This window comes from Antechinus flavipes, chromosome 2 (assembly GCF_016432865.1).
Source record: "Antechinus flavipes isolate AdamAnt ecotype Samford, QLD, Australia chromosome 2, AdamAnt_v2, whole genome shotgun sequence".
NCBI classification, from domain to species: domain Eukaryota; kingdom Metazoa; phylum Chordata; class Mammalia; order Dasyuromorphia; family Dasyuridae; genus Antechinus; species Antechinus flavipes.
The window spans coordinates 91,105,930-91,120,881 of NC_067399.1; the positions used below are offsets into that span (position 1 = coordinate 91,105,930).

General features: G+C 35.7%; 1 protein-coding gene across 2 annotated transcripts in view; it reads right to left on the reverse strand.

Moving 5' to 3' along the window:
- The window catches only part of SRBD1 (S1 RNA binding domain 1), a 301,555-nt gene extending 287,943 nt beyond the window's left edge, over positions 1-13,612 (reverse strand). Inside the window, exons 1-5 of one of the 2 annotated variants that reach the window (XM_051975202.1) lie at positions 13,522-13,612; positions 9,479-9,582; positions 7,788-7,864; positions 5,754-5,934; positions 1,157-1,543 (exon numbers count right to left, since the gene is read on the reverse strand). In XM_051975202.1, coding sequence (XP_051831162.1) covers positions 1,157-1,543; positions 5,754-5,934; positions 7,788-7,864 — 645 coding nt within the window. In that variant the 5' untranslated portion in view covers positions 9,479-9,582; positions 13,522-13,612. Of the gene's footprint in view, positions 1-1,156; positions 1,544-5,753; positions 5,935-7,787; positions 7,865-9,478; positions 9,583-13,355 lie in introns of both variants that reach the window. The other variant, XM_051975201.1, reaches the window with a different exon arrangement.
- Between the last annotated feature and the right edge of the window lie 1,340 nt (positions 13,613-14,952).

A 14,952-nucleotide genomic window follows, 5' to 3' on the forward strand; every position in this document is an offset into this window, starting at 1 on the left:
TCAAAATGTTATCATAGAACACAAATGAGTTCTCTAATAATATAGCTATGCCACCCAACTGTTTCAAACAAAGAGTTAGAACCTAGTAAACTCTGTATTTCTCTCTGGTTAATCTATAATTAAAGAATAAAAAGAGGAAGCTCTAAGATTGTGGGAGCCTCCATGGGTCAAAGTGATACATGAGGGAAGCATTGAATTCACAATGAAGTTGCAAGTGATGATTTTTCAGCCATAGTAATTCATAAATACAAAGTACTAAAGTACAGAGAGACTGAAATAACAGATGTACATAATTTTGTGTAATAACTAATTCAATAACTTAAAAGATACATTAAGTTTCATTAATGACACTACTTTCCCCCAAACCTTAGCAAGTAGTCTTCAGGAATATCATCAATACTAGCCAAACATTCATAGTTCTTTTACTTATATTGCTTCCCAAATAACAGATACACAACACAGTCTGCCAGTGGCTAGGAATGGACCTCCCCAAGGTCTGTTACCCTCTAAAATCATAGTCTTCAAGAAGAATCATCTTCACAGCACACTGAAATAGAGAAGTACTACAGTGGAGCTTGTGTAACATCACAAATTTGTCTGAGTAATAGCATATATAAACATATGAGTACCTAAAAAGCTATATACATCTAAGATATATATCTGAAAGCTGCCAAAAATTTTTATCAGTTGTCTCCTATTTTCCCAATATTTTCCATATTATAACTTTGAGAGGTGATTCAACTTCATTTCTGATATTCAATAACTAGGTAGTAGTTTCTAACACTTTAGTTTCTCTGCCCTCTGTCATTAACAAGTATTTCATAATCTGGAAATAAACATTTAAATGCATTAAAGTATTATTATAAATAGGAATCCTACATAAATATTTTTGTAATGAGAATAATAACCTCCTAAATTATGTATTTAAAATCCAGATTTTAAAAGTTATTACTGAATTAAGAAAGTTATTTTTGTCTCTAAAAACTTAGTAAGAGTTGATATGTTGAATGATATGTCATATGAAAAAATATTGTGTTAATTATGGAACATGTTCCCTGGGATTATTAAACAGGGGCCTTCTTTCTGCATTCTGAAAGCATTCCCTTTCTTAATGAGAGTAACTGGAAGAAGCAAAAAGAAAATGCTCATTTCTTACCTGTACCATGTCCCAGTTCATTTCCAACTCCTCCTGAATCTTGCCGACATTTCCTGCAGTTTTGACAGGCTGTCCCTGAGGAAACATTGTAGATTTTATTTTCTTTAAAGGGGGTTCACTAAATGTAAGGTCCTCTTCGTCTTCTCTCTTCTTTAAGCAGCTTCCTCCCTGCATGGTGCTCGTTGATGGTATCTCGATGCCACCACCACCACCATCTAAGTTGTCAGTTCTGCAGATCACCTCATCAACTTTCAGTTTTTTGGCCTTCTGTGTTCGAGGCTTATTAGATACTCTCTTCCGAGTGCTATTTGTAGTTTTCTGGTTCTGCAAAACTTTGAGTTCATCTTTGCTGTCTTCGGAAACATCATCAATAAGCACAGAGCTATTCTGTCAAACCATCAAGTGAACATGTGATTAAAACAACATCAAAGCCAATTCCCCAAAAGCCTTTAAATTCAACTAAAAAGTCTGTAAGGTGTGTCCACAGGCCACATAGTAGTAAAGCAAGCAGAAGCATTAAAATAAAGAATAGACAAAGTTTCAAACTTCATGCAGTTAAAAGATCTAAACAACTCATCTGGAAGATCTAACCTTCCCTGAAACCACAATGGTCACCTGGAAAAACATCTTCGTTGAGTCAAAATTTCACTCCCAAATACAGCAACACAAATAAGTAAATTCCACTATTTCATTTTGATAAATTTCAAGTATGTACCAAACCAACAATTCAATCTTCTCCCCAAAAGTTTACTATACTCAAATCACTGACAAAATGCAGTCAAAGGAACTATGTCACTGTAAAAGCACTGCATAGAATTCAGTTCAACAAAAGACCAACCAGGAGGAGGGTAAGAATAGCATATATATGAAATTCAAAACTAAAGTTCAAACAAAGCTCCAAACTGCTCACTCCAAAATAGTCTTTTTAACAAAAGTTCACAACTGACAACATTATCAGATTAAAGATTATCCTTCTTTTCATCACTCTTCTCATTTTCTGGTGGAGGTACTTATGCACATACTTATGGTTTTATAAATATCTATTAAGTAAACAAATGAGCTAAGTAATAAAACATCCAAAAGTATGGATGATCCTGCAAGAAATAAACTGCCTAAATAATCGACAAATTAAGTAATCAAAGCAAATAATCAAAAATTGAAAAGTCTTTTGACATTTTTACAAACTTACGTGTATAAAGAACCTGAAATCCTAAATACATCCCTTATAGCTTTAGGTAAGCCTCAACTGAACCACTGCAAAAACACAAAAATCAAAGATAATTTTTAAAGCCTTTCAGAAAATTTGTTGCACTACTCTCCTGCACATGCCAAACCTATTCTGATGTTTAATAGACTTTATTGTCAAAAATCTCTTCTTTACCATCATGCTATAAAGACATTATGGCATAGTGGATAGAATGCTAGACTTGGAATCAGAAAGACTTAATTAGAATCCCACCTAAGACAATTAGCAGTGCGGCATTGAGCAAATTCTTTAACCTAAGTCAAGTTTTCTCATTTGTAAAATGAAGAAAATGAAAGCACCCTCCTCACAAGATATTATATGACTCAAATGTGAAATTATGCAAGTAAAGCACTTTACAAACCCTACAATATCATATAAATGTAACCCATAATGATTATAATTAATCTTTTTGTTCTATCTTCAACACAATTCTTACCATACAAATTTCCACTATAAATTGGACTTTACTTAAATTTGAAAGGAATCTATATTCCAGAAATACATCTTATGTCAACTTTACCATAAAGTACAGTGTTCTCTTCACTCCTGCCCCTCAGTGTGAGACCTTGGTACTTCCCTCGGTGTTCCTACCCAGCTTCCCCAAACAAAACAAAGAGAAATAACAAAAAACCTCCAAGTGAAAGCAGAACAGGTGTGGAGAGACAGATCAACTATCAACTGCAGACTGATGGGGGCTTGGCTTGAGATTTATACCCCACTCTGCCTACCCTACCTATCCCCCACCTCCCCACATCACACTGTCTATCTTCTGACCATTCTTACTAAGCATCTGGGCCCATCTCCACAATCTCCCCACCCACTCCCATCAACCTCTTCTCTGGGCCCTATGTCTATTCCCCACCTCCCCTGCTCCTTCGCAGTTTTATCCCCCAAGTGTTCCTCTTGCTGCTCTGTCCTTCTTGAACCATGTGCTAGCTTCTTCTCTCCATGGATGTATGGCCTCCTTCCTGCCTCTCTCCCTCCCTTCCCCAAGTCCCAGGACAAATTCTTGTTATGTAAAAAATTTTTATGTAGAAATCTGCAGAATAGATGGCAAGTTAATTAATATCTACACTGCCATGTCACCCAAATAACTATATAGTTATTCTGAGTGAATAACTTTAGTTCCTTTGCTTTTGTCTTCATAAAGGAAAGTGATTCATTAAGGTTGGTGAAATCTTTGTGATGACCTATTTCTATATGCTTTTCCTAATTACTTTCACTTTTCTTTAGATCACAGATCCATAAGTAGCTATAGAATTCTAAAACTTTGGCTGACCATTGTGACAGGCCCAATGGAAAGAGGAGCTCCTGGTTTTTATCTGAACAGATTTCCTTCTATTTTGCCATTGAGGAAACCTGAAGAAAGGCTGCTTCTCTATGACTTAATTTTCAAAGAGTTGGCTATGGCTGAGAGTTGAAATAACTTATCCAGGCCACCACAGGGTCACTCTTTAAAGTCCATCTCTCTATCCGATTCCCATGGATAAAGGGAAATTAAATGATAAAAGATACCTGAGCCTCACTACAGGATCACCTTGAAGAAGTAATCTTGCTGATCATTAGTGTCCTCACTGGTACTTGACAGAGGAACATGAGGCACTAAATGGCTGGGCTGACAATTCTCCTCATACAATACAGGTACTCAAAAAGGTAAGTCAGGGAAACTAGCTAGAGATGAACTTTCCTCCCCCATATTACTTCAAAGGAATCAAATCTTCCTTCAATGACATCAAAACTACTGACTTTTAGAAAAATTTAAAAGGAATTATGGAAAAATCTAAAATTCTCTAAAATGTCTAAAAGAATTCTAAATAAAAACATTTTTCTATCTGAATTGGCCTCTTTTTCTTCTTCTGCCCCCACCATATTTTTTAATTTCTTTTCTTTCTTTCTTTCTTTCTTTCTTTTCTTTTCTTTTCTTTTTTTTTTTTTTTTTTTTTTTGCTGAAGCAATTGGGGTTAAGTGACTTGCCCCGGGTCACGCAGCTAGGAAGTGTTAAGTGTCTGAGACCAGATTTGAACTCAGGTTCTCCTGACTTCAGGGCTGGTGCTCTATCTACTGCACCACCTAGCTGCCCCTAATTTCTAAAAATACTAAATATCAGTAGACGAATCTGATAGAATTACTTACAATTAATAAACTGAGATGGGAAATTTCAGCTTCCCTCCAATTCTATTACACTAAGCTTTATGGAAAGCCTTCATACTCCTAGCATCATGTAAGAAAAATTATAAAAAGATGAATACAAGGAAATATGCAGTGATGCAGAGCAAAACCAAGAGGATCAGGAAGAACTGCATACACTGTGACAACATTTTAAAAAGGAAAACAAAGTCAAAGACAGCAGAATCCCAAGACAAATTAGAAAGGACACACAGAACAAATGCTTTTTCTGTTCATTTTCTGTTCATTTATTTCCACTTTATTAAATGCTAAGGGTCTCATGTAAAATTGCATTTATGTTACATGTTTGTTTTTCTTAATGGATATTAAGGTTATAGTTTTGGGGGAAAAAAGACTAGAATATTCAGGATAAGAGCTATAGCTTTTTCAATTACAAGCAAAACTCAACTCTATTTCAAATTTTTAGTAGAAGACTTACAGGCAGAAAGCAAGAAACATGGAGGTTTAAAGAAGATTGAGCAGCATTTTATGAAAAGACTATGATAGCTACCTAATCAAAAGAGAAAACAGGTTCATTTTGTAATCATGCAATTTTCCATAAACATAATAACAAGCATATAATACACATTTGCCTAGGATAATAAATATAATGCTGAAAAGTTGAGTTAACTCATTTTTAATAGTATTTTATTTTTTCAAATACATGCAAAAACAGTTTTCAACATTCAACTCTGCAAAACCTTGTTAACTCAAATTTTAACATATTAGAAGAGTTCCCAGTTTAAAAAAATTTTTAATGAAATTTTTTGTTACTAAAACAAATTTTTGCAAAGCAAATAATCAAACTGTAACTTTTTTTTTCTTAAGATAAAATTAAGGGGGCAGCTAGGTGGCACAGTGGATACAGCACCAGCCTTGAAGTCAGGAGGACCGGAGTTCAAATTTGACCTCAGACACTTTAATACTTCCTAGTTGTGTGACCCTGGGAAAGTCACTTAACCCCAATTGCCTCAGCCAAAAAAAATAATAAAATTAAGATTAAATCCAGATTATTGTATATAGCATTTGCAAGGTACAAATATATCTTCAAAAGCTACCAGGCAATCATAATCTATCTGGAAGCAAACAATCTACTGATTCAGTATGAAAGATACTTTTTGAAAAATATGTTCTCTGCTCTGCAAAAACAAGAGGAGAGAGTCCATATCTATTTGGGATACCTACCAGTTCTTCTTTAATAGCCACCTTTCTCGGACTACTGCTGATCTGAGGGGTTTTCTTCCGTACCCCAGACATTTTCTTTGGCTTGCTTTTATTAGAAATGGGCACCTTCAAGTTGTTGGTAGCTTTCTTTTGGGGCTCCCAAGAACTATCTTTATCATTATCCTCTTCAGATTCAGATGAACTAGGAGAAAATTAACAGAACATTTTCTAGGAAAATAAAATTAAAATGTCACAATGAAAACACAGAGATACTTCCACTTCCTACAAACTGTAGTAGTGTTTTCATATAAGAATGTTCTGTGGCAAGATGAGAGATCTCAACATGATAGAGTATATTTTTGAAGACGCACAACATAGTGCCTAATGATGATAGGCTATAAAACATCTGTAAAAAGAGAATTCCTGACATGAGAGAAAATCACTGGCTCCTCTCTGCAATTCTCAATATTTTGAGCTCTATTTTTTTCCTCCCCATTTTGTTTCTACTTCACCCTTACTTTCCCATTCCCTAATATGATCACAGGAAAAAATTTAGGATAGTATTTATTACTCAGATGATTTTTATTGGGTCTACTACCCCACAATCACTGAGAATTTTTTATCTTTAACTATCAATCCGTACAAATTGCATACTAAATCAAATCAATATATAATGTGGCCTTCAAGAGCACCTGGTCTATGTGAAGCATCAGCATCAAGTGAGTTTCAGTAACTTCAGGTATTTCTATATTCACCCTATGATGTAAATCTGCTTACTGAGAAGACTAGAACAATTATTGTACCTTCTAATACAGCATACAAAAATCAAACAGCAACTTTTCAAATCGTCCTATTCTGGCTTAGTCTCAATCACAGTATAGAAGCAAAACAGTTGCAAAAATTATACTTAGCAAGGCAGCTAGGTGGCACAATGAATAGAGCACCAGCCCTGAAGTCAGAAGAACCCGAGTTCAAATCTGATATCAGACACTTAACACTTCCTAGCTGTGTGACCCTGGGCAAGTCACTTAACCCCAACTGCTTCAGCAATGAATGAATGAATATAAATTATACTCAGTAGATAAGGTAGGGAAACCAGCTTAGAACAATTTCATTAACTCAATCTCTATCCACCCATCCTCTTTATATGTCTGTTATTATTCAACAATCGTTTAAAAAAAAAAAATTTCTTCTAGTAAAATTAATACTAGGTTGATGTGGGTTCCCATATCAGGATTAGGAAATTTCTATACAAGGTCTATGATCCTTGATCTAGGAGTTGGTGAGCACAGAGTTCAAGGCAATGGTAATTATTAAAAGAAATTCCTTACAAAGATAACGAATAAACAAAGTCCATTTAGACTGCACATATATATACTTAATAGCTGAGTTGAATAGAAAGAGCTTTGGTTGGGGCAGCTAGGTGATACAGTAGACAGAGCACCAGCCCTGAAGTTAGAAAGACCTGAGTTCAAATCTGACCTCAGATACTTTAACACTTCCTGGCTGTGTGACCCTGGGCAAGTCACTTAACCCCAATTTCGAGATAAAGAGAGAGAGAGAATGAACTAACTAACTTTGGCCTCGGAAACCTGGATTCTAGTTCTAGATCAAACTACTGAAATAGAAAGAAGAATCAAGAAAAAAAAAAAAAAACTAACATCCTTGGAAACCTGGATTCTAGTTCTGGATCAAACTATAATCATTATCTTTCTAGGAGCCTTCTGAAGTAAAAAGAATCATTCCCTATCACTCTTGAATTCACAAATCTGTTACAAGGAAAAAGTTGAGAAAATGCTTTAGAAATAAAAATAATTGTTAGTTTTGCTGAACTTTTTCCCTTTTGTTAATTTTTTATTATAAGGGATGGCTTTCTGAGGACACAGAGGGAAATAAATCTGTAAGAGCAAAATTTATCAATAATTATCTTAAAAGTACAACAGAAACTAATTTTTTTTTCAAGTAGCAACTTTTTCCATGGTGCAGCACTATTTTCAGAAAAAATTAGCATGTGAAATAAGCATCTTTTTTACATCCACAACAAAACACACTTACGATTGAAGGAAAGAAGGCAACTCATCTTGTGCCACCACAGCCTGAACTTTTAATTTTGCTCTCCTTGATGTTGACATCTGAAAGAAATATGGCATGTAATCAATATAAGACACAAATATGAGGCACACTTTCTTCAGCTACCTCAAAGTAAAGATGCATTTAAAGTTAACTCAATCCTGCTCTGGAAAATAATATGTATAAAAGAAAAAACAATTCTCAAGTTCAGATACTATCTCTTCTGCAATCTGCCATCTGTTAATAGCCATCAAATGTATTCTCAGAGCCTTAAAAATGTCTATATCTCTATTATCTATTCAGCTCTAATTATAAATAACTTTACATATTTAATTACTCAACTAGAATGATTCAAGGATAGTTAGGTTGGCAACCAGAGCAAACTATGAATTCTTCCATCATCCCAAACAATCCCCAGGAACAGGCATGTATCATTTCCTTCCTTACTATCTGCCTTCAATATCTAACATAGATCTCTGCATGGAGTGGCTGCTCAAATCACTATGTGACTAAGACACAGCCAGGAAGTTAATCTTTAAACAAGATTAATTCTCTTCCAAATAATCAAAAGCTGATTCTATTTTAGATATATTTTTAAAGACTCATGTTAATTTCGAACAGCAATTATAGACAGTTCTATTTGACAGGATCCAATGAGGCACTGCTGCACTCCACAGGGTTCCCTGCTCCAGGCATTTTAAGTCACCTGGTCTACAGGGCTCCACGCACTGAAGCTACTCTAGCTGCAGGAGCCCAAAGAATTGCTGAGCCCTTTGAGGGAAGGGAAAGATCTGAAAAATTTACCTTAAGTGAGAACTGACTTAATTTATAAAATCAACATCTCAGAATACATGTTATACAATACAAAAATATTCTGATGATTATTTAATCAATTAGCATAATTTGTAGAACCAGTACAAATATGCAGCTACACAAACGCTAGAAAATAAATTCCCCAAACCTCTACTTATTGAAATGGGGACACATAATATTTCAATGCATTCTCCATTACCCACCAGAAGAGAGATAGGTGAGTATTCCCCAAAGACGCAGGTAGTATAATTAGTTATCTTCTATACGATACAAAGACAATACAAGGAGTCTAATGGTCTAATCCCTGCGTCTAATGGTCTAATACCTAATCTAAGAAATAGAGATATTACTTGCCACAGAAGAGAGTAACTATGTCTGGAATGTTATTAATATAATAAAATTATGACCAATGTAGCTCACATATTTAAAACCATTTAAGATATTATGCTCAAGAAGCAGCAATATATAATCAATATATACATGATGTGGGTCAGCCCTATTCCCAGAAAACACGACACTGCAATAGAAGAAATCTTTGTGCAAAAAAAAAAAAAAAAAAAAAAAAAAGGAAACCCTCAAAATATCCTGAATTAATCATGCTCTGGGCCTCCTACAGATTCATTTTTGGCATCTCATTTAGGATTTTTTTTTAAAAGAAAAAATGATGACAATTCTTACCCACTCAATTTTAACAAATAAAATGTGAAAGAGCTCAACAGACTCACTCACACCAGATAATCGAAAATATGTGTCAAATTTAAGGAGTGTAGTATCTCCCTTAGTAAGAAATTCCCAGTATAGAAAAAGTAAAAAACAATATTATATATAAACAGGAACTCTGTGGATACTGAAGAACTACTCACTTTTGCTTCCTCTAATGGCTCCTCTAAGGTCTGAGGCTTGATATGTGCTCTTAAATAGATGTGAACAATCCTTTAAACTTCAGTGTTGATACCTGCAAAATAAACTGATTTCCCCCCAAAAAAATTAAAAATAAAGAGTAAGATTTACATAGTCATAGAATTTTAGAACTGAAAGAAATTTCATAACATGTTATTAAGAAGAGGGTATGCCTTTTTATAGTGGAAGAACTCAAATAAAAAAGGGACTACTAAAAGGTCCATAAAGCTCTCAGCTAAAAGCATGACTTAGAAAAGCACATACTTGCATTATTTGTGTTCAACTGTATTTTTATTTTTTTTAGGGTATTTCCTAATTATAATTAATCTGGTTCAAGCTGGCTACCTGAGGCCCACAGGTGTTTGATCTCTCTGCTTTACTACAATATAAAAATATGAGCAAAAGCTGGACACAAATAAATGGTATTCAATCTTTAAATGATCTGACATCTCAAACAGAGACTTCTATAACATATGGGATCAAAGCTGGAAAATATTAACATTAAATAGCCAACATGCAAAAATAGCACATTTTATTACACAATGGGTCTTCAATAAAGGCCAATAGAATAATATGTATTTAAATACCATCTATCAATCTGTGTGAGGGGGTGGATGCATGTGTGAGAGAGAAAAGGAAATACAGTGGACAGAGCATCAGGTCTGGAGTCAAGAAAACCTGAGTTCAAATCCATCCTCAGACACTAGCTATGTGACCCTGGACAAATCACTTAACTCTCAGTTTCCTCATCTGTAAAATGCACTAGGGAAGGAAATGGCCAACTATTCAAATATCTTTGCCAAGAAAACCTCAAATAGGGTCATAAAAAATGGGACACGAATGAAAACTAAGCAAAAACGTTAGCAAGTTCTCAGGCTTTTGTTTTAAGGTTTGGTTTTTTTTTTTTCTTGTTTTTCTAACAGAAATGTAACTAAGCCACTAAGAGCCTCAAAATAAGCTAAAAACAGGAGCCTACATTTCCCCATCTCTAGTCCTCGAACTTTTTTCGGTAACACAGGAAACATCTAAGGGACAGAGCCTTCAAAATACAGGCTTTAATAGAATTTTCCTCACTCTTTCACAGAGATATAACAAGGCTTGAGACAGGAATGTCTTAAAAACAAATGCTATCAACAAAGTTAATATTCCTCTTAGAATTAAAGGATTAAATAGTGTGTAATGATTGTTTTTCAAGGTAAAAGTTGGATGTGTAGGAATGCAGCTTTGGGAAGATCTAACAGATTCAAGCAATCTAAAAATATAAAGGTAAAAGCATTAACTTTGTTTTTCTATGTGTATTTAATTGTATTTGTATTTCAAGGGTGCTTAATAAATTCATTCATTCAATCTGTTATTTTTGAGTAACTATTAGATTTCATTTTCTGTAACAATCACCACAGAATTGTAAATTTTAGATTCTGGTTGCCTCTGCCTTTAATTGAATTACTTAAACTGATTTACCTTTCTTACCTTTTTAATCCCTCTTTTTTAAGAATAATCTCAATGATGTCCCTTTATTTCATAAGAGATATTTTTAATTGTATTAAAAAATGTAAGTGTTATCTAGTATAACTTCATTTAAAAGATAAAGAAAATTTAGTCCAAAGAGGGTGATTTATCCAAGATAATATGAAAAGTGGAATAGCAAGAATTTGAATTCTACTCTTCTAATTTCAAATCGAAGACTCCAACACCATACTACCTAACATGTACCCCAACCATCATCTTTGCTATTATAATAAATTTAATTTCTTTGATTTTCTTTTTGCCCTCATCTTGCTTGGGCTATTATTATTATAAACAATAACAATATCACAGAAATAGTAATATAAGAAATATAAATTTTAAAAAACAGATTCAGCTCATATTCAATTGTGTCCAACAAATCAGAACTAAAATGGCTATGCTCAAAGAGGTTCATTATCATAAAATTAGCTTCCAGATAATTTTTTTTTGCTACAACACAAAAAAATCATCTAAAGAATGTTATTTGGATAAATGAAAAAAAGATAATGAATGAAAATCTTCCAGGGTTTTTTGGAAGATAAATGATATAAATATCTAAGATATGGTTTATTTCCACCTAACAACTAGTAAATCTTGTGTATAGTACTGACACTTAATAAAAGGAATGACAGTACAAAAAGGCCTACAAATTCGTGGCAGGTTTCCAGAATTTCCCTACTTTCAAGCTGTCTTATCCACTGTCTTACCCCCGACAAAGCCTATTTTGTAGATGTGTAGGCATTTTCCAAATCAGTACCACCTACTACATGATGACTAAGAACTCTGGGTGCTATGATTCAGCTGAGGTGGGAGGGAGCAGACCAAAGAAACCTGGCAACAAGATAAAGTCAAGGGGAACCTATTCAAACATAAAATAAAATTGCAATCAGAAAAAAAAAAACCAAATCTTCAAAAAATATGTGAAGTAACTTCTAAGAAGCACCAGATTCAACACCTTGATGCTGTTTTCAACAAACAAATTCAACAAACCATAGAAACTTACAGCTTCAAGGTATCAGAGACCATATCTGGTGTAGCCCCTACCCTAGTAATAAATCCCATCTACCAATTTGCTGCCAACTGTCCATTCAGTCTGTGCTTGAACATCTCTCTTGATGGGAAACTCACTAGCCCTTAGGAGTAGCACATCACATTTTAGACAAGTATAATTGTGTAGAGTTTTTACCTTGAGCTGACCCAAAATTTGAAATTTTCTTTATAATTTTCTCTCCTTGATCGTTGCTTGGCCCTTCATAGGGAACAAAATAAGCCTAACATTTCTTCCATATGACAATCATTCAAATTTCTAAAGACTAATGCACTCCCTCCAAATTTTATCTTCTCTTCTCCAGTTCCTTCCAATGGACTTAGTTTGATTTCATATCTTGTCAAGATATAACCCAACTTCTAAATATCTCCTCTAAAATGCTTGTCCAGAACTGTACACTAGACTTCAAATTTTGACTATCCAGGACAAAGTACAATGAAATTATCATCTCTGGATAGTGCACTTCCATCCTGGTTTTAAAATTACAGTAGTTCTATTAGCTGGAAACTCATACTGAGCCTGGTTACTTTTCCTATGTATTACCAGTCTCCTTCTAACCTGTATTTAAACAATCAATGTTTTTAAAAAATGCAACATGTTACAATTGGGTCTATTTCATCTTAACCGCAGCCCACCATTCCAAATTCTTTTAATCTGGATCTCGACACAGAAACTATTCCTACATCTTTCTGATGATTTTGATAATCACATCTATGCCTATTCCTCCAAACCAACTATCCAATCACTGATGAAATTGCAAGATTTTAATCATTAATTAACTGATCGTGCACCACGATATTTTGGTAAGAGATTACTTTCCTTCCATGCATTTCCATAAAGCCCTAGAAATAAATATTTACTATTTGTGTAACCTTCACCGAGTTACTTCACCGTGGTGGAGACTCAATTTCCAAATTTGTTAAAAGGTTTGACTACACGTCCTGGGAGGTCACGAGGCTTATGAGTGACGCAAGCCTGGACACCTTCATTCTAGACCAGCTCACGTGGCAGTTAAATGCCACGGTCAAGGTGAGAAACCAGAGATCCTAGCCTAAGATATGGCCATTCAAAATAAAGGTTAGTGACTAATCATAAGAATGGACACTGGGGAGCAAAAGACGAAAACCATCCAGGGTTGGAAGGAGGAGGCTTGGGAGTTTTTCCCCTAAGGGTTCTGGCAAGGCTTCTCTGGCCCCGGTCTTCGGGGTTCCTAGAGTCTGAATGTTGGGCTTTGAGTGTCTACAACGCCGAACACAACAGCGCGGGCTGAGGTACGCCCTATTTACCTCACAATCACACCCGTAACAGCACTGCCTGATAGTGTGAGAATGTCTCACTGTGGATTGTTCCGCCCTGAAGCTCCGGGAATTCCAGAACAAGAAGCGAAGTTGACACGGGCAACGGGTCCACCCGCGACTCACGGGAGACCGCGAGAACAGCACCACAGCTCACCTTCCCGCCCGTCGTGCCTTGGATTGAGTCCACCAACAGGTTTCCGGTTCAGGACGGAAGCTGTTCAAACGCAGCAAACCCCGCCACAAACCTTCACTACGCGGATGACGTCACGAGCATCCGATACGGCTACTGAGGAAAAGGAAAGCGGAGGCTAGAGGAGGGCGGGACGAATGGCTCCGGGGACAAATGGGAAAGCAGAGGTGAAAGCAGGAGGCAGAGCGAAGGGGAAAAGGCACAACCCGATTGGAGAAAATGAAGATTGGCGTGAGGAGAAGCGGGGCGGGGGAGAGCGTGACCATTCCAGAGGCCAATAAGAAAACCAGACCTTAAAGAGGCGGAATGTGATACTGTCTAAGGGGGCAACTACCAAGTTTGTTGCTCTGCTACCATACTGAGTCTCGACCGTTGTGGGGTTGACCCCCTGAGCAGGTTGCGATCGGGGTACAAAAGCCTTTTGTCATTTTCTAGAACTGATTTTATCCTTCTTCCCTTTTCTCTACACTGGCATTGATAATTTTTTTTTAAATTTAATAAGCACTTTTTAAAAAAGGATTTAGGAATTTAAAGAAATACCATTTTTAAAAATGTTAATGTTTAAAATCATACCACAAATGCTTTCTATGTGTATTTAATTGTAGTATCTACTAGCTATCATTATTAATAATTATTTTATTTACTATTTATTATTTTAATTACTATTTAAACGGTGCTATATCCCAGGTATACAAATAAGAATAAGTTTTAAAAGCTTATATGCTTATGGAGACAAGGATATCTGTTAAAGTATCAAAATATAAAGCACATAAATGCAAAACGGTAACTTATAAAGCAGTTTGGGTGGAAGGGCACTAGCAGGTGGGGAATCAGGAATAAGTTCCCCACACAAGCTGGGGCCTGACCAGCTTCCTGTAAGAATGGAATTCTACGTGGCGCTGGTAAAGAGAGTGGATCCAGACATAGGAGAGAACCAGGGTAAAAATAAAGGAATGGGAGATTGCCATGACTTGCAAGTGAATTGGATTTAAGTGAGAATGACTATGCAAAGTCCCCAGCCTCTCACTTTCTCCTCTGAAGCCATCTGAATTCAATGACTAGATACTGATCAGAATTGACAGGGATGGCCCCAGATGTAGTGAGAGACCTTGGATTTTTTTTTTCCTGAGGCCAATGAGATTAAGTGACTTGCCCAGGGTCACACAGCGAGGAAGCATTAAGTGCCTGAGGTCGAACTTGAACTCAGGTCCTCCTGACTTCAGGACTGGTGCTTTATCCACTACCCACCTAGCTGCCCCTAAGACCTTGGCCTTTTTAAGTTAAGGTCTGCCCCAGGTATCAGTTTGGCTGAGGCAATACCCTTTCAGTAATTAAGGCTAGGTTAAAATGAGGCAAAGAACGGCCTCTTTTACCTAATTTTTTAAAAATCAATTT